Below are 18,669 nucleotides of genomic sequence, written 5' to 3'. Positions count from 1 at the left end.
TGGCATTGCCAAAATAGAAGGGAAAAAAAAATTTGTGACAATGGATTTGTGGCAATGGCATTGTTGAAATAGAAGGAAAAAAAAAATTGTGGCCATTGATTTGTGAAATGGCATTACTAAAATAGAAGTAAAAAAAATTTGTAGCAATTGATTTGCCGAAAATTGGAGGAGAGAGAGAGAGAGAGAGAGAGATAAGTCTGAATAAAAAAATATATATAGTACACATATTCTTATTCTTCAATAGGTTTTTTTTACCTGGTTTGTGTGTATGCCATGTTCCTTCATTTTGTATTGTAAAAGTACCCTGTGAGGAGTCAATCAGCCAATCACCTCACCTCTTCCTCCGATTCTTATTCTCTACTTGGAATATATTCATTGATCATTCCCAATAAAACCACCTATTGATATCATGCCTAAAATCTATCTCATAGATTCTTTTTTTGTCTTTTTATTTCTCTTCTTCGTAATTAAAAGGCAAGTACCCTTGCTGAAGAATTGCATCTCCTCACAAAGTTACATCCTCCAATTGTTCAGTTACTCTTCTGCTTTGCTTCAATGTGCACAACTAAGGATTGTAAGTTTTTTATTAATGTAAGTTTTTTTGCTTTGCTTATTAACTTACAGCTCTAAAAATTAACATATTTATTATTATTGTTGTCGGGGACGTTTTTGCGACGATGGCAAAAAATGCGAAAACGTCCCATATCTCCTCTTAGGTTCTTTAGAAGTGTTTATTTATGGAGAATCAAGCCCAAAATTCACAACGTATAGAAAATAAAGGCTAATTGTGTTTTGACAAGAGATAATCAAAATGCTAATAACAAAAGTGTTGAAAAAGTATAAAAACATAACAGGTCTGAAACTTTGACCCATAGTCACTGAGAAAAGGAAATTAAGAGAGGTTGTGAGAAATAGAGGGAAGGTTCCCCAATACCCATATTTCCACCCTTAAGGTTTGAAATTGTGAGAATGTTTCCTGGCTCGGTAGGTTTTTGCTCTCAAGTTTCAATTCTATGGGGAAAACGTGGTTCAACAAGTTTGAAACTTTGACCCACAATCATTGAGAAGAGGAAATTGAGAGAGGTTGTGAGGAAGAGAGGGAAGGTTCCCCTGTACCCATATTTCCACCCCTAAGGTTCGGATTTATGAGACTATTGACTAGCTGAATGGGTTTTTGTTTTGAAGTTTCAGGTCTCTACGTAGAACGTGGCTCGTTCATTTTGAATCTGATTGGGGCCTTTTGTATTGAACTTGGGGTGCTCTAAGTGATTGGTTTTTGGTCAATAGAAGAGGCTTTGAACCCCAAGGTCTCGATCAAAAAGGTTATGATCAGATTTGCTTTAATTGGGTAAGAGAGTTGGCTTGCTTTTTACATGATTTTGGAAATAAAGTGGCTGACTCCATTAGCTATTCTTTCCTTGTCACTGTAGGCTTTTGATAGCTGCATTTGGTGGCTACAATAGGCTAGTTAATTAGTTTAGGGTCAGCTATGTTTTGGTGTGAAAAATGGAGCTGGACTGAAAATTAGGGGTACAATCACCCAGAGCATAAAAGCTCTTTTGAGGTGAAAATTTTGGGTACAAAACCTCTTCCATGAGCCTGAAGTGCTACTAGTGTCCCTTGCCTACTTCGTAACACGCATGGGTTGGGATCATGCAAAAGGTCTGAAAGGAACCAACCCATACCCTCCAAACCACACTTCTTCAATTTCCCCAATAAGTCACATGGGCTTGGGCTATGCTTAAAATAATAAAATATAATATAATACATGAATTGAGCTTACAATGAAGTCGGGCTTGGTTGAATCAGGCTTGTAGAAAATGTGTCGTGAAAACAGGTATCAACAATTGTATAAATATATGCTTTGTAAAAATTAGAAGCTAATACATTGTAAAATATTATGTATTGTTGTAGTTAATATTGTTTGTATACCTATGATTATGATTATTTTTGTTATTGTTATTATTCAAATTTTAGATTAATGAATTTTTTATGGTTAGGACTACAAGCATTTTTAGTATTGTTGTTATTTTGTGGTTTTTTTTTTTTTGCAAGTATCACTTTATAATTCTCACTCTTTCAATTGGTATCACAATTGTGGTAAGCATCTCAACTCTCTAATTAAATTTATGTATGTGTTTTGTTAATTTTGAAATTATTTAATATTATTTATTGTTATTATTAGTATATGACCACAAAAATTGTAATAAATTGTATTATTGTGATCTTTTTATAATCAATTTTACTTTGTTATTATCAATTATTACATCTATTACTTGGAAAAAATATATTGCATAATATGTTTGTTGGTTTATAATAAAGATATGTATGTGTATTATTATTATTATTTAGCACAATAAATCGTACATTTGTGTTTCTTTTTCTTTAAAGTTTAGTTGGTATAAAAATTTATTAAGTTTCTTGAATCTTTACTTTTTAGGGTGGTTATAGGTTGGGAAATAAAAATTAATTATATGCTTTATAAATATTATACACTAATATATTGTAAATATTATATATGGTTATATTATAGTTAATACTAATTATTGTTTGTGTGCTTATTTTTGCTAAAATTATTATTATTATTATTAAAAATTTTGCTTCATAATTCCTTTATTTGAGTTTCTTTCAATTTTATTATGTACTACAAGCATTGTAAGTTATATTTAATATTTAGCATAAAAAACTGTAGTAGTTACCATATATTAATTTATTATTGTTCTTTTGTTTTTATTTAGGATTATATTTTTTTAGAAGATATTTATGATTATCTGATTGTGTTTTTTTTTTTTTTTTGGTTCTTTCTTTCTTTTCTTGCAAGTATCACTCTATAATTCCTACATTCCTTCACTTCATATCGCAACTGTAGTAAGCTTCTCGGCCCCCTAATTTAATTGGAAATTATTTTCTTAGTTTGTAATTTTTTATATAGATGGTTTGTAAAAAATATACCTTCAGATGGATGTTGCATGGTATAACTCATTGCAGCATTTAATGTAGGATATATTTGAAATGAAGTCTGGGTCATTCGATTATTCTCTGCTAACCCAACAACAATATCACATCTCTAAGAGCATCCACATCTGAATTTCATATCTCATCTTATTTTACCATATTAAAAAGCTACTTTATCAATTATACCATACCATTTTACAATACACCCAACATCCCAACTTTTATTTTCCTATTCTACTCATTAAAATAATATTTCTACGCAATAAAATAATATATCCCACAATTATTATAATTTACAATACAACACATTATTTATTCTTTCTCTCTCTTTATTTCTGTTCAACAATCACAATCACCATCACCACCACTAGCAGCAACCCATAATCTACCGTCAACACCAAAAAAAAAAAAAAAAACCAGGCAGCAAACCCACGCCAGCACCCACTGACCCAAAACCCATTCCGACGGAGCCACAGACACCCACCCCACTGTCGGCCCACCAACCATAACTACTTCCACCACCTCCACCGTTAGCCCACCAGCCACAACCACAAACCCAAGTAGGTGAACCAAAAAAAACACACACACACAATCCAATGCCAACACAGCACCACCAACAAACCCATACGGTGACCACAAAAAAGATCAAACTTTGCTAATTCTAAACCCCAATCCCATCCCCAAATTCCAATTTTGAATGTCAAGAGGAAGAGGGATTATGGGTTTCTACCAAAACTTCCTGCTAACGCTAAACCCCATTTGGACGTGGGTTCTAATCTTGATGAAAATCCAAAGCCCCACAAGATCAAACGACTGACAAAAATCCCACCCAAAAAGCCACCTAACTCTTGCTCTGTTACTCCCATTTGGTTCTCTTTTGACACCTTGGTTGAGGTTGCATCTTTAGAAATAGAAAAATTTGACAAGTTTGCAAGATTGATACAAGAGAAGGCTCTTAGGAAGCCAATCTTTTTCCAAGAAAAGGTCAAGAGCGTTGCTGTTCAAAAGAGACCAAGATTTGGACATGATGATGATCAAGATTGGGGTTTGGAATTGGAAACCAAGAAATAGAGGGCAATGGTTGTGCAAGAAAAGGTCATGGGCTTTGTCTTTTCTATTCAAGATTGGGGTTTGGGTTTGGAGGCCAAGAAAAAGAAGCAATGCTCGATGCCAATCAAGAAAGTGATTGCGGGTCCACACCCACCACCCAACGCCAACCCAACACACCAAACGCCACCCAAATTCGACCCAACGCCAGAAACCCATGAACAAACCCACGCCAGAAACCTAAGAACAAGCTCACGACCTCCACGCCTCCACCACAGCTTTTCTGATCGAGCCTCCATGCCATTGCCTCCATTTCGTTGAAAAAGAGAGAGCAAGAAGAAGAAGAAAGAGAGAAAGATTATGATCTACAGAGAGAGGAGAGAGAAGACCAAACTGATTAAAATATAATTTTTGTTTTTACCATTGAGCTACAATGCGATTCTACATTTAGAATCGCACTATAGCACAATTGTATTTTTTTTTACAATACTTGCATTTTACAACGCCTAATGGAGTAGGTTTTGGGGTTTGAATGGTAAAAGGAGATTTTATTTTGGCATTTAGCCTTTCCATTTCTGATGCTCTAATGATGCAATGGAAGGCAATGTAAGTTGCGAGATCAAAATTTATTAATATCCTAATAATATCAACAATTATTCAATTTACATGAAAATAATTTCAACATTAGCAATATAACATTGTACATTTTAAAAAAAAATTTCAGGTTTCCACCCTACAAGTGCGACCCCAACCGTTTGCACCCCCCCCCCCCAGTAGTTAGGCGAGCATATCACCCCATATTTGCATCAATGTAGACTATACCATGTTACCCGCCTACTACATATAGATATTGACTGGGGTCTTATCACTTTTTTGGTGGAGAGGTGGCAATCTGAAACCCATACATTTCACCTACCTGCTTGTGAAATGTCGATCACTCTGCAAGATATAGCAATCAGTATAGGATTGCCTATTGATGGCAATGCAATGTGCGGGCCCACTAATTTGGATTGGGGAACAGTTTGTGAGAATTTACTTAGGCTGACACCACCTGCAACAGCATTGGCATATGGTGGCCTTAAAATAACATGGATATGGAATACATTCTCAAACCTACCAGAGGGTGCCAATGCTGTAACAACCCAACAGTATGCTAAGGCATACATGTTCCAGGTTTTGGCTTTACTATTTGGAAATAAGAGCTAAAGTAGATTGCATTGCTGCTTTCTCCAGCTGTTAGAGGACTTTGGTATAGCTGGGGAATATAGCTGGGGATTAATCATATTATTCCACGTGTTCTGTGAAAAGCTTAGTGATGAAGGTTAATGGAATGCCATTGCTGGACTGCTTTCATGATTAGGTTCATTGAGAGGCTCCTATTCATCTCCAACATCATCAAGGACCTCGTCGTCATCAAGTTGGTCATCATTATCCATTACTCGCATCCTTTCTAATAATGTATGGACCGCGTTTTCAGTAATAGCAGCTATGCGGTGTGTATCATTGGGATCATTAGCAGCTCTCTGAGTGGCGGTTTGGTCATACTAAACTTCAAACTCAAAACAAGTATTCTCTTGTGCAACATGCTTAGTTGGATTATCATAGTCAGCATCACTGGTGTTCATTGGCCGATAAGGAACATGTTGGTCTTTAGTTGCAACATGAGTATATGGAGCATGATAGTCAGCACCACCAATATTGATTAGGGAATGAGCCACATCTTCATAATAATGATCGGTATGAGTGGCATAAAGATCATGAAAGTGTCTGCCATGTGAATAACTAAACGATGCACTCGGTCCTTCATTGGCATATTGAATGGGAAAAACATCTCAGTGGCTTCTTATGGGCTATACACCCACGTACAACTCTGCACCTACAAATCCATATTGGTAGTCTAACATATCGAATATTAGATTGACACCATTATCATCTTCTACCAAAACTTGCTGGTAAATCACAGGATGTGGATAACATTGAAAAGGAAATATATACCAAATAGTCAATTTTGAATCTTCTCTATTTATATGAAGCGTGCATGCTACTCCATCACATAGATCTTCAAATGTAACACCCCGGCATAATGGAAGCATAGAAGGAGGTGGCCCTTCGTAATAAACCCCATTTTCGCCATGTTTAATTATTCCACCAAAATTGTTGAGAAAAATGAACAACTTTTTTGCTATTTACACTAAAACATAACAATAGTATTAATATATTAACACTACACAACCATTACAATGCAATATAAGAAGGTAATCCATTAAAAATATTCAATGTTTAAATAGCTAGAGCTGAGAGAATTCTATTAAAGATGATTGGTTCATTGATAATTTATTACTGTCCATCATAGTAGTTAAAATTATTTTTTGTTTCCCTTTTCTTAGGTAACTTAGCATAACATTAACATTTAAAAGGATCTGTTATGGTTACGTTAATTATTTTATGTAGCTCTTCATTTTGCTTATTTTAAAACAAGACAGATTATATAGTGTTCTCGTGCATCCATATGATAATAGATAAATATTTCTAATATCATACAATTTTCCTTATTATTATACCTAAAACTTAGATTTTAAGGTTTATGAGCATATACTAACCCTTTTTTTTGGGGGGGGGGGGTGGTTTATAGCATATGTGTATATTATAGGTTAACAAAGTAAGTATTTCTCTAAGGAAAATTTATGTCAATTTTGAAATATATTTTTGCTATATGAAATTTTAGGCAAGAATTCATGGATAAATAATTAAAACATATCATAGAAATCAGTTCATGTTGCAAAACACATAATACAAAAACAAGATTTGCATGAACAAATAATTTCACAAAAACAAGATTTTCATACTTAGCTATGCCCCTAAAACATATCAACATGAATATTATAAAAAGAAAAGTAACTACTTAAGAGATGTAACTCACCTTGTAAGAGATAAAGAACTGATATATATTTGCAAGTGTTGTTCCTTTTAGTTGTTTGTAGAATGTATGGCACGCATGAATTGAAAATGGTTGGTAGAATTATGAGGGAAATAAGAGTGGAGAAGAAGGTTGATGAAATTTTTAGGAGAAAAAGAGTATAAAATAAGAACCGTGGAAACTTAAGTGACATTAGTGCTGTTTAAATATGATGCAAGTTCCATATAAGTTAAATTCTTAGATTTTAAATTGTATAATTAGATACGCCAATTGACCAAATACAATACAACATAGGCCAAGATGAGACACTCTGATACAAATAAATTACTATAAACATATATTCATTGCAAAGAATCTCTGCAGAGAATCTCGATAAAGAATCTCAGTTTTTTTTTTTTTTTTAATAGTGTGCACATCAATCATTTTTTCTTTCATTTCGAATTGTAAGAATCAATGTAAGAATCTATGCAAAAATCTTAGTTTCTTTTTTTTTTTTTTTTTTTTTTGTTTACAGTGTGCACATCAATCATTTTTTGCTTCCATTTCGCATGGCAAGAATATGTACTTTTTTTTTTAGAATAAGAATCAATTTACGTTGATTTATTATTTGTTTTATAGGGAAAATCATGCAAAGAATACTTTTACTAAATGAAATGAAAGAACATTACATACACATAAACCAAACTGCTTCGGTCAAAATCTACTGATACACGGAAATATGTGTACTTTGTATAATAAGAATCCGGAATTTTATTTTTTTAGTTAGGCAACTCTCTCTCTCTCCAATTTTTAGCAACTCCATTGCCACAAATCAAATGCCACATTTTTTTTTTCTTACAATTTTTTCCCCTCTATTTCAGCAATGCCATTGCCACAATTTTTTTTTCCCTCTATTTCGGCAATGTCATTGCCACAATTGGTTTCCCTTTGGGCACCCACCTAGCACTAGCACTTTGGGCACTTCACACTCACTTGGGCAGCAAGAATTTCCGTAATAAGATTACTGAAATTCAAAATTTTCTCTCTCCTACTTTTTTTTTTTTCTCTCTCATACTTTCATTAGAATTTTGGCAACATCGTCGCCAAAATTCATTCTCTTTCCTCAATTTCCTAAATAACTTGGAACAATACCTATAAAGCAAATAAACTCGAGATTTCGCTATATTCAGCCAAAAGACTCGTGATTTTCACGGTATTTTAGGGCTCGTTTGGTACGTGTGTTTAAACAACAGTTTTCAGTTTTTTTTTTTTTTTTGGAATACATATGGGTGCAAAAGTGGATAGAAATATGTGTAATATTATTTAAAAAATGAAAATATGTGTTTAAAATAATGTACCAAACAGCCCCTTGATGTGCATCATCAATAGATAAAAGTTTATCAAGAAATATAAATCATATAATATATTCGAGTGTATTAATTAATGAAAACTTAAATCAAAATATTTGTAGGAAATATGTAACTTTATTAAATTAGGCCTTTAAAAAAATATATATTAAACATAATTTAGTTAGAATTTATTAGTGTTAAATTTAGGTTCGTTTTTATTCAAGGGGCAAGTATCAAAAAAATAAAAAATAAACCCATAGCTTTATCATTGGGACTGCCTTGCCCAAAAAAAAAAAAGTTTTATTCTTGGACTTAAACCATATACCTTTCTATCTCAAAAATAAAATAAAATAAAATAAAAACCATATACTTTTATTCATTTTGAACTCTAAACAAACCATATACTTTCATAAAATGTGCCCAAACAAATCCCTACCCTTAGTTCTTTAGAGTGGAACCAAAAACAAAATCATAAACCCCAAAAGAAAATTAGATCTCTCTCTCTCTCTCTCTCTCTCTCCCTCTCTCTCTAAAATTAGGTTAGCATATATTGCAACAATAAAATTTCTAGAGCAAAGTTATGAAAATTCAAAACTTTGAATAAAACACTAGCTTTCCATCTACCTAGGTCAAAAAACTAAATATAATATTCGACTATTATGCTCTATCACCTTGAAAATGAGAAAATGGTGGTTTCAAGATTGATTTTGGTAGCGTTTTGGTATGCTAATGATGATTATCCATAGTGGTGAGAATAGAGGGTATTTATAGCCAAAATTCAAAACCCTAAGGTTTCTAAAGTGCTGATAGCTGATAGTTGATAGTTGATAGTTGATCAAACATTGAGTTAGATATGTAATTAACTGATTTTAGGGTTGCTGTCACTGAGTGGCATACACCTAAAATAACATTAACAGACATATGTTAGTAATAATTGGTGTCCAACAACGTGTGCCACTTCTATGAGACTATTTTGGGCTTCAAAAGTGATTTGGGCTTACATCTTTTGGTCTTTTGAACTTACTATATAGTGTTAATCATTTTAGTAGGAGTTCGAGGTACTCTTCATCATTGAGACTAGGGCCTCAGGTATAGACTAGAATAGAGTGGGGGGTCAATGCTTATACTACTAGAGAAGATGAAAATGATCAATACAAGTGATTAGCATATGAGATCATTTTTTTTTTAGATAGTTATAATGTATAGCTGATTTCGAAACTTGAACCATTTTTCTCCTTAAACCCTCCAAGAATTTTGTGTATGGAGAGATACCAATTCAGCTAAAATGTCCTTAACTAGCATACGAGATTCTCAAGTTACTGAAACACAACTAAGAGCCTACCATGAAAGAAAAATCCTTAATATTACCATTAAAAAAAAAACAGATGACATCAATGGTCCTCACTTAAGGATAATAAAAGGTTCAAGGGAACCTACTTCTTGTCACAAGGAAAAAGTCAGAGTTTTACTATTTTATCCCCGAATTTGGCCATTATCCTTAAATTAGGACCTTTACTATTAAATTTAATGCTTATTGTTAGATTACTTGAGCTTAGTGACAACTCCAGTCACCATCACAAGAAGTCCATAAACAATCCATTCATTCATAAGCAATTTTTTTTTTTTTTTTTTTTAAGTCCTTGTGTCAATGTAACAACTAAAAACCCATTCATTCATAGGCAAAATTTTTATTTGGGAAGAAAAAAAAAAGGTTTGAAATGTGGCTTATTCTATTCTTTTTCTTTTTCTTTATTTTAAAAAACCCTTAATAAATAAACAAAATATAGTTCTATTATATCTTTGTGAATTTTCTTACATCAATATATTACTCATAAATGAATTTTTTCAATTAAATTCAATAATATATGCAATTGCATTGATTGAGCCAATAAATTTTCCCTGTACTTCTAATCTCGAATGGTACCTATTTTGACATTAAACAACAATATTTGCTTACAAATAAGGGTCCCAATACCCTCTTGGAGTGAACCGATCAGAATTTGTAGTGAACTTAGGGTATGTTTGGTTAGGGTGACAACAAAGATTATGAAAAATAAAAAGAGAAAAATAAGGTAAAAAATGACATTTTCTATTGTTTGGTTCAGGAGAGAAAACAAAAGAGATAGAAAATGGGTAGGAAAATTTTTCCACCGGGCCTACATTTTTTTATCCTCCCAATTTGGGAGGAAAATGAAGAAAAAATAGTGCTAAATGATGTACTTTATTTTTTTTTTTTTTTTGTTCAAATTGTCTTTCCAGGCAGAGCCATGAATTTTAAATTATTATTATAATAATAATAAAATAATTAATATAAATTTACATGTATTTGTGTTAATTTTTATATTATTTAATAAGTGTAAATATATCTATTTCTTACATATCATATAACAAGAACATAATAGTCAATTTATATAAGCTAAATTTTCCATCATCTCATTTTTCTCTCCAATCAAACAAAAAAGTTTTCCACCCTCTCACTTTTCCACCCCTCCAACCAAACACACAAGTAAAAACCAAATCTTTTCTATCCTCCCACTAATTTTCCATCCTTCCACTTTTCCACTCTTACCACCAAACGGACCTTTAAAGTTGGAGAGGAAGGAATGAGAAACACATTCATTTGATCAGATACTGCATTCAGAAAAGATTCAAGCCATGGTAGCCCATCAGTGCCAATTACCATGAGCATTAACAGCCCTTACAGGCAGGGTTTCTGCGCTCAAGAATCAGCATAATGAATCACCGGAGCAAACAATTAACCCTTTTTTAAATTCTGTTCTTTTGGCGCCAGGGTCTCGAATGAAAGTCAAGAGATACTTCAATCGGAATTAATTGACATGAATTGATGAAAATGTGTCAAGCTTAACTCATAAATTTTATAAATACAAAAAGGTAAAACTTAAATTAAGTTTCTTAGATGTGATTTATGTTCCCCCCAATGAAATTCCAACTCATGATTGCATTGAATTTAATCATCTTGATTAATGCATCCACATATTTTTATTTTATTGGGAAACTTGCCAAGAGCCTTGTAACTATCTATTTATTTAAAAAAAAAAAAAAACCTTTGAGGTATAATACCTAAAGAACTGTAATTAAGTTACTCATAACCTAACCTTGCAGTTCAAGTAAGCAAGTTATTGGCTCACTTTTGCCCATATATATATTTTCTGGTTCTCAAGCCATTTTACTCTCCATAAATTGTTGTCAACTTCCATTTGGTTTGGAAACCTAGATTAATCCTGTACAGATACGAAGTTGATAAATAACAAAAACTGTCACATGAGAGAGAGAGAGAGAGAGAGAGGTCAGACTTATTTCATTTTTTTTTTCTTTTTGGATAGGTGACAGATAGAGGTCAGATTTATTAATCAGTATTAACAATCAAATGAGACGTATGATTTTCCTTGTTAAAATAATTTCCTATTTTTCTTCTAGAAAGTGGATATGAAACAACAACACATTTCTATCACCCAAACAACCCCAATTGACCAATCAAATGAATAAAAATTCAAGTGAAATACAACCTTCAATATGTAGGCTTATCTGATAGATATCTTCTTCATAAATTAGTGGCTGTGGGCTTGAAACAATCAATATTGCATAATCCGACTGATCTCACGATGTCCCCAAAGCTGCCACCACAACGCAATTCCAACAGTGAGAAAAACCAGATATTGAATATCTATGCAATTATGCATGCCACATTGGACAAGCTTTGTTTTAAAAAGGAAGCATAAATGGGTAAAAAACAATACTATCCAGTCAAAATTATAGCTAACCTGTTCCTTGGTTTCTCCGCCTGGTCCATGCGGTCCACGCCATTGTGAACTTTAATAGACCGATCAATGCTCTTTCTTGATTTCTCTCTCTTATCACTACTGGTTCTTGATTTTTCTCTCCGGTCTGTGCTCAGCCTTGGCTTTTCTCTCTGGTCAGTACTTGGTCGAGACCTCTCCTCTCTATGATCTGTGCTGGATCTGGATTTCTCTCTACAATCTGTGCTGTTCCTGGGATTTTCTGGTTGATCTGTTATTGGCCCAGATCCTTTTCTCAGATGTGGTGATTTCTCAATGGCTGATATGAATTTCTTGAGATGCTTTATGTATTGTGGGAAAAGCTCCAAGTCACAATGATTCCCTCCTTTAATCCATAGTGGTTCATACTTCTCTTTACAGAGCTGCCAAAGTTTCCTACCATGGGACCAATCAACAACATCATCAGCAGTTCCCTGCAAGAAAGGGCAAACACAGAGCACAACAGCTTGGTAAATGAGGATTCTTCTAATTACTTGAGCCAACGTTGCTTGATGCCTTACTTTCAAGGTTCAGATGCTATGAGAGTTTCAGTTAGTGAAGAAAGGCAGCTAACCAATGTATATGGTGACAGATACCTATCGATTCTAAAATGGGTACATGAACTTATATTAATCAGATGCGCCAATTAAGATCATAGCAAGACATTTAATACAATGAGACAAGCACGCATGAACCACATCATGGTCTTTATACCCACAATGGGTGGAAGCTGCATCCAAGAACATCTGGGCCTACATCCACCTCAAGTGATGTATAATCTTTAAAGGCATTGAAATCGCTCTTCTACAGAAGGGGCAACTGAGATAGGAAATCCATAGGATTAGGGGACAAATTGCTCTGTAAGCCACAGATCAAACTTATGGGGCATAAAATATGTGATTCACCTGGTCAAAGGCAGCATCACATTCCCTCACTATCTCATCAGCCATCACTTGAAATTTTTATTTGTGACCACCAAGATTAGACATAAAAGCACCTTTCAATCCTCTAGAGAAACTTTGGAGTATGTATCCACATAAAATTACTGCTCTTGAACTCTTGCACTCATCCTTTCTTCCACTTAGCCTCTAGCATCCGAAGGGTCAGACATTCTGGTGGTTCCAATAGAAATATCCAAGGTTCAAATCCCCTCATCCAACCCCCCCTCCCACCCAAAAAAATTATCGATTATCAAAAAAGGGGGAGACCACCAAGTAAAACAGCCAAAAAAACTTAATTTGGTAATCATCCTTTTTTTCTTTTCTTTTTTGATAGGTAATCAGGAAACTATTATTAATGAGAAAAAAAGGAAAAGTACAAGTTGTTCATGATGATCAACAAGAAGAAAAAATAGAACAAACAACACAGCAAAAAGAGTAATCAAGAAACTAAGCTAAGGGAAAGAATAAACTCAGAGAGAGAAGAACAATCAGTAAAACCCCAACAACGAGACCACTCCAAAAGGCTACATTGGCATAAAACCTTTAACTCATCCAAAGTCTTCTCAATATCCTCAAAGGAATGACGAATTCACGTTGGCATAAAACCTACGTTGGTAATCATCCTTAATTCACATTTATATTCTTGTGGAAGTAACAAAGAATTTCCAAAACATGAGTTTAAGATAACCCAATAAATAATTGTTCTGGACTTTTAGTAGCAAAATGCTAGAGTGGAAACACTTCAGACCCTTCAGCAAGAAGAATATTTCAAATGAGTGGCCTTCTCCCTAATAATGTGACAAAGACATAAAAACTTGAGTCCTGGACACCTGGTGAATTTATGCTGCTGCTATGGAGTAATCTACATACATGTGGTGTCTATTTACATAACTCTTTGGGATGTTGGAGCTTTGTCAGTACATAAACAATGGCATGTATGTGATTGACCACAACATGACAAAAAAGGCAGAAACTAGCAGTGATCATTTGGGTAGGGCTGTACATAAGACCAAGTTAACTGAAAACACTGACAAAAACCAATGATTCCAGATGGAAAACATTGACTAAACCAATGATTTCAGACAGGTTCAGTCAGCATTTTAAGAGATTCAGTTCTGTTCAGTGAATAGAAGAGAGATACTGATACGACCAGGTCAGCATGCAGTTTTATGGCTTTCAAAACCAACAGTCTGTCACACAACAGCAAAAGCATACTGATAAAGGTTTTGTGGTCAGCACACCTGCCATGTGTAATTCTAACGCGATGATGCAAGACAGTCTAGGGTTCACTACCTAGAGCAGCCTGAAAACCTTAAGCTTCACCACCTAAGGGTTGCCTGGAATCACCACCATACAGATAAAGAAATTTCTCACAAATCTTATTTAAAAAAACACCATGTGGAGCATTTTTATAGTGCTTCCAGGATTACAAAGTTCGCGTAGCATAAAACTTTCACTGAACATAATTTAAATATTATCCCTATCTTAAAACATGAAACTTGATCCCTATCTGAATCCAATTTTTTTTTTTTAAATGAAAATTTAAAATAATCCAATCCCATAACATAAATGGAAATCTGAAATAATAAATTCCAAAATAATTTCAGTTGAGCTCCCTCCATCAAAGTCACATTCCCTTAACTAAAGACCCACTAAACTCAACTTCTTATCAGTTACTGACACATAACCTACCTATGCAATGTTTTTTTAGATAACGTAGGAATCCTTTTAAAGAAGAGCCCTTTGGACACACCTCTAACCAGTAAAACCTACCTATGCTATTATAAAGTTAATAGCTAAGAACTCGTTTATACATGATGAACATTTGGCAAGATTCAATTAACTACCACAAGTTTCACTAGGAACTTCTTTTTTCTATTGCTTGAAAAAGTATTGGCTTCACTGTGCACCTGTAAAGAAATCATAATAATCCAGTTTTGAATACCTAACTACAGCATTTCTTCCTCTTTTCCTCACCTGTTAGTTGTCATTGTCACCTCTCTCTCTCTCTCTCTCTCTCTCTCTCACACTAAAACCTCTCATGACCCCCTCAATTTATCACCAGTAATAAATCTTCTGACAGAGGACACCTCACTGCCCCTCTCTCCCTTGCAAACCCCCACCCTTGCAACTGAGGCAGACACGCTCCTTACATGTCATCATTTTGATCTCTTCCTTCTATGCCATGAGCACTCCAAGTTCCTCCACAGATGAGATGGCCCCAGTTCCTCTTTGTTTTTTCATCTCCCCACCCATTCCATTTGTCAGAAATCATTGTTTGCTTACAAACTGATTGACCAAACCTTTGTTTTTTGATAGGTAATATGAGATCTATTATTAATGAAATATGAAAGAAACATACAGGGTGTTCATGATGATGACCGCAGAAAAGCATAAACAGTAAACAAAAGAGAAGAAATTTTTCATCCATGTCAATTAAGTTCAGTTACAGGGCTGTGTTCAGCTAAGTTCAGTTAAGTTCTTGATGTTTTTGCCTCTTTCGTACATTTCCTATGTATGGGGCTGTGTTCTTTCAATAAACTTTTTAGTTACTTATCAAAAAAAAAAAGTTCAGTTATCTAACCATGTCATTTGGTGTCAATTGTCAACTATCACAAGACAAAGATGTAGGTTCCATTGAAAACTGGCTTTAACATCAACCAAAACTGGCTTTAACAGTTCTGGTGAAATTTTCAACGTCTTTGATAAATTTCACCAAAATGAAAGAGGTATATAGTTATCCACAGCTATTAAATTCCAACCTAATTGCGAAGAATTCCGTATTTCAAGTTTCATTTGATATAGCGTAAAGTCAACATATTACATACTGAGCGCAACCACATAACCCCTTGTTCTATACTATAAAATCCAGCAATGAAGATGCCAGAACTAGAAAAATTTGAAGCAGATATATGGTGGACCAATCAACCAGTGCAGAGACTAACTTCTATAGTCTGATTTTCCATCAAGCTATACTAAATTAGCATGCCATTTTAGTTTTACAAACATCTTACTAAAATAGAGAAATTGGAAAATACTCACATGAATTACCAGAACTGGACATTTGACAAGGGGTATTTTATCAATATTCTGCACCGCAAACAAGCAAAAAAATAATTTATGATTTTTTGAAAGATTGTAAACAATTCAACATTAAGATTATATAATTCTGCATAAAAAAAAGAAAAAATCAACCTTATAAATGTCAAACCAGTACGTCCTCTTCACCGGATACATGACACGGAGGCCAGACATGATCGGACTGTGGAGAATTACAGCCCTCAAATTCGGTAACCGAGTAGCCAAATCTAAAGTGGGCCCACTACCAACTGATTGCCCATACAAAATAATATCTTCCTCTTTTGTGCCATACTTCTCCACCAGGCATCTATATGCAGCTTCTATGTCTGAGTATGTGTTCTGCTCACTCGGCTGAGCAAGTAAAGCACATAATAACTCAGCCATCTCCCATCTTATTTTAACAACAAATTCTAAATCAATCTAATTAGAAACTAATAAAAATCTTCCATCTTTGGGTTTTTAAAACTTCCACTACTGAAAAAAAAAAAAAAAAAATCCAAAGCTTGAATATGCCAAAGAGGTAATATAAAGTTCAGTGTAGAAAAAGTTTTAATCCTTTTTGGGTCCCATATAACAAAAGCAAACTACAAATTTTTAAAAAAAAAAAAAAAAAAAAATCCAAAACTTTACCGGAAATAAAATAAAACCAAATATATAAAACAAAAATAAAGACCAAAACTTTACCAGAATGCAATCCAAACAAATTACCAAAATAAAATAAAATTACAAAAAAAAAAAAACAAAATCAAATACCTTCCCAGAGGATTGCCCGTACCCAGAATAATCATACCTACACAACACACACAAATTAAAATTAAAAATAAAGTAAAAATAAATGAAAAAACCAGATCCATATAAGCATGTAAAAATCTAAAAAATATAAACCACCACCATAATAATTATCTAATTTTCAATATATTTCGGGGGTGCTAGTGTAATTTACCCCAATATATATGCATGAAAAAAGGGATAATTTTTTTTTTTTAATATTTAGGAAGAGAGAGAGAAAGAGAGACCCCATGAAGTTGACTCGGAGGTGAATACTGAGTTCAGTGAACAAGTCATACATCTGACCCAGATCAGCTGCGTTGCCATGCGAGTGAAGCACCGTCAGTGACGCCGATGGGTTCCGTATATACACCGCCACCACCTCGTTCCCTCTCTTCGTTTTCAGCCTCAACACGTCGCCGTTTTCCCTCCTAGTCTCCACCCCTCCCGTCATCCTCAGCTTCAGCTTCACTCCACCTCCACCTCCACCACCACCGCCCTCCTCCTCCTCCACCTCATACGACGGCGGACTCGGCGGAAAAAACGCGAACTTCGCCGCCATCGATGACGTCATCGCCCCCATTATTTACAACCCCACAACTTTCAAATTTTCAAAATTAAAAAAAAATATATATATATATATATATATATACGTATATTTATTGCGGAATTTAAGAGTGACCCAGATGGTGTTTTAGTGGTAAAAACTGAAATTTAGATTCACTTTAAGGAAAACGTGTGAGAGTTTGATTCAATCTTTGAAGGTAGTTTATTTTTGGTATCATTTTCTAGGGTTTGGAGAAATTGAGTTTGGGTTGTGACTTGTGAGAGGCAATAGCAGAAGTAGGAAGTAAAGAGAGAGAGAGAGAGAGAGACAGAGAGAGCGGAGGAAATTCCGGCGTGGAAATTGAGAGTGGGCACGTGTGGAATAAATTTGGGGAGGTGAGGTGAGGTGGGAAGTAGTGATTGCCTGTGAGTGACAGTGAATATGTGAGGGTGATGGTGATGTTAGTAACAACTATTACGACAACAAGACATGGGGGGGCTGCCTATCCACGTGTCCTTGTAGGGCAAACCTTCAGCTGCTGATGTCAGTAATAATTAAATAAAGGGAGGATTAGCCTATTCATTTTTTTTGTTTTTGTTTTGGTAAAAACTGAAGGCTGCCTATGGCTTTTCAATGAACCGTAGTTTATTGCCTCTCTTTTTTTTTTTTTGCTACTTGGTGGTAATTGAGCCAAAATCTCTTATATAATCAACTGAAATCTACTAAAAAAACCAATACACTATACTACACAACAAATCTCGTGTGTGTGTGTGTCAATATATATTTTTTGGAATCTCATTGTTTTACCCAAATATCTAATTGTTTAGCTAAGAGGAACTAAAATCTACTTTTGCCTATATTTGAATAGGGTAAAATTTGGATATAGTATTTAAGTATTTTTCTTTAAAAATTTTAAGAGCACGTAAGAAACAGTACATGTACTTAAGTTTTGTCTATTTGAATAATGATGTGGAAAAATATGAACTTTCAAAAGTTTATATGTCAATATCAAAAGAAATTAACAACCTATTTTTTTTGGCCAAAATATCGTGCTTAATTCCTAAATTTTACATATTAGTCCTTTAAATTTTGAAAAACGAGCTATATTAATCACTCTAGCAACCTCCATTAATTTATTTGCCTATGTGTGGTGTTCACCAAATCGCAAAAATTGCACCAAAATCGTCCACAAAATGACATAATTGTACTACATCACAACCTCTCTATATTTTAATATATTTATTTATTTTAATATTAAATATATTATTAATAGTTTAATAACACTAGT

The 18,669-nt window shown here is 34.0% G+C and overlaps 1 protein-coding gene across 2 annotated transcripts; it reads right to left on the bottom strand.

The window, feature by feature from the left end:
- Positions 1 to 11,624: 11,624 nt before the first annotated feature.
- On the bottom strand, positions 11,625 to 17,816 carry LOC111985688 (uncharacterized). Of its 2 annotated transcripts, XM_024017348.2 has the most exons (6): positions 17,083 to 17,816; positions 16,820 to 16,856; positions 16,181 to 16,417; positions 16,028 to 16,075; positions 12,030 to 12,478; positions 11,625 to 11,882 (listed from the first exon to the last, which is right to left on the bottom strand). In XM_024017348.2, the coding sequence occupies exons 1-6, from the start codon at positions 17,415 to 17,417 to the stop codon at positions 11,810 to 11,812; spliced, it is 1,179 nt and encodes a 392-aa protein (XP_023873116.1). In that variant the 5' UTR covers positions 17,418 to 17,816; the 3' UTR covers positions 11,625 to 11,809. The 2 variants fall into 2 exon arrangements, with proteins under 2 accessions (XP_023873116.1, XP_065622999.1); XM_065766927.1 differs by lacking the exon at positions 16,181 to 16,417.
- Between the last annotated feature and the right edge of the window lie 853 nt (positions 17,817 to 18,669).

The sequence above is a fragment of the Quercus suber genome, unplaced genomic scaffold (assembly GCF_002906115.3).
Source record: "Quercus suber isolate HL8 unplaced genomic scaffold, Cork oak 2.0 scaffold_757, whole genome shotgun sequence".
Classification (NCBI taxonomy): domain Eukaryota; kingdom Viridiplantae; phylum Streptophyta; class Magnoliopsida; order Fagales; family Fagaceae; genus Quercus; species Quercus suber.
The sequence above is the reverse complement of the archived record's forward strand: the minus strand, read 5'-3'. Positions and strand labels throughout refer to the sequence as shown.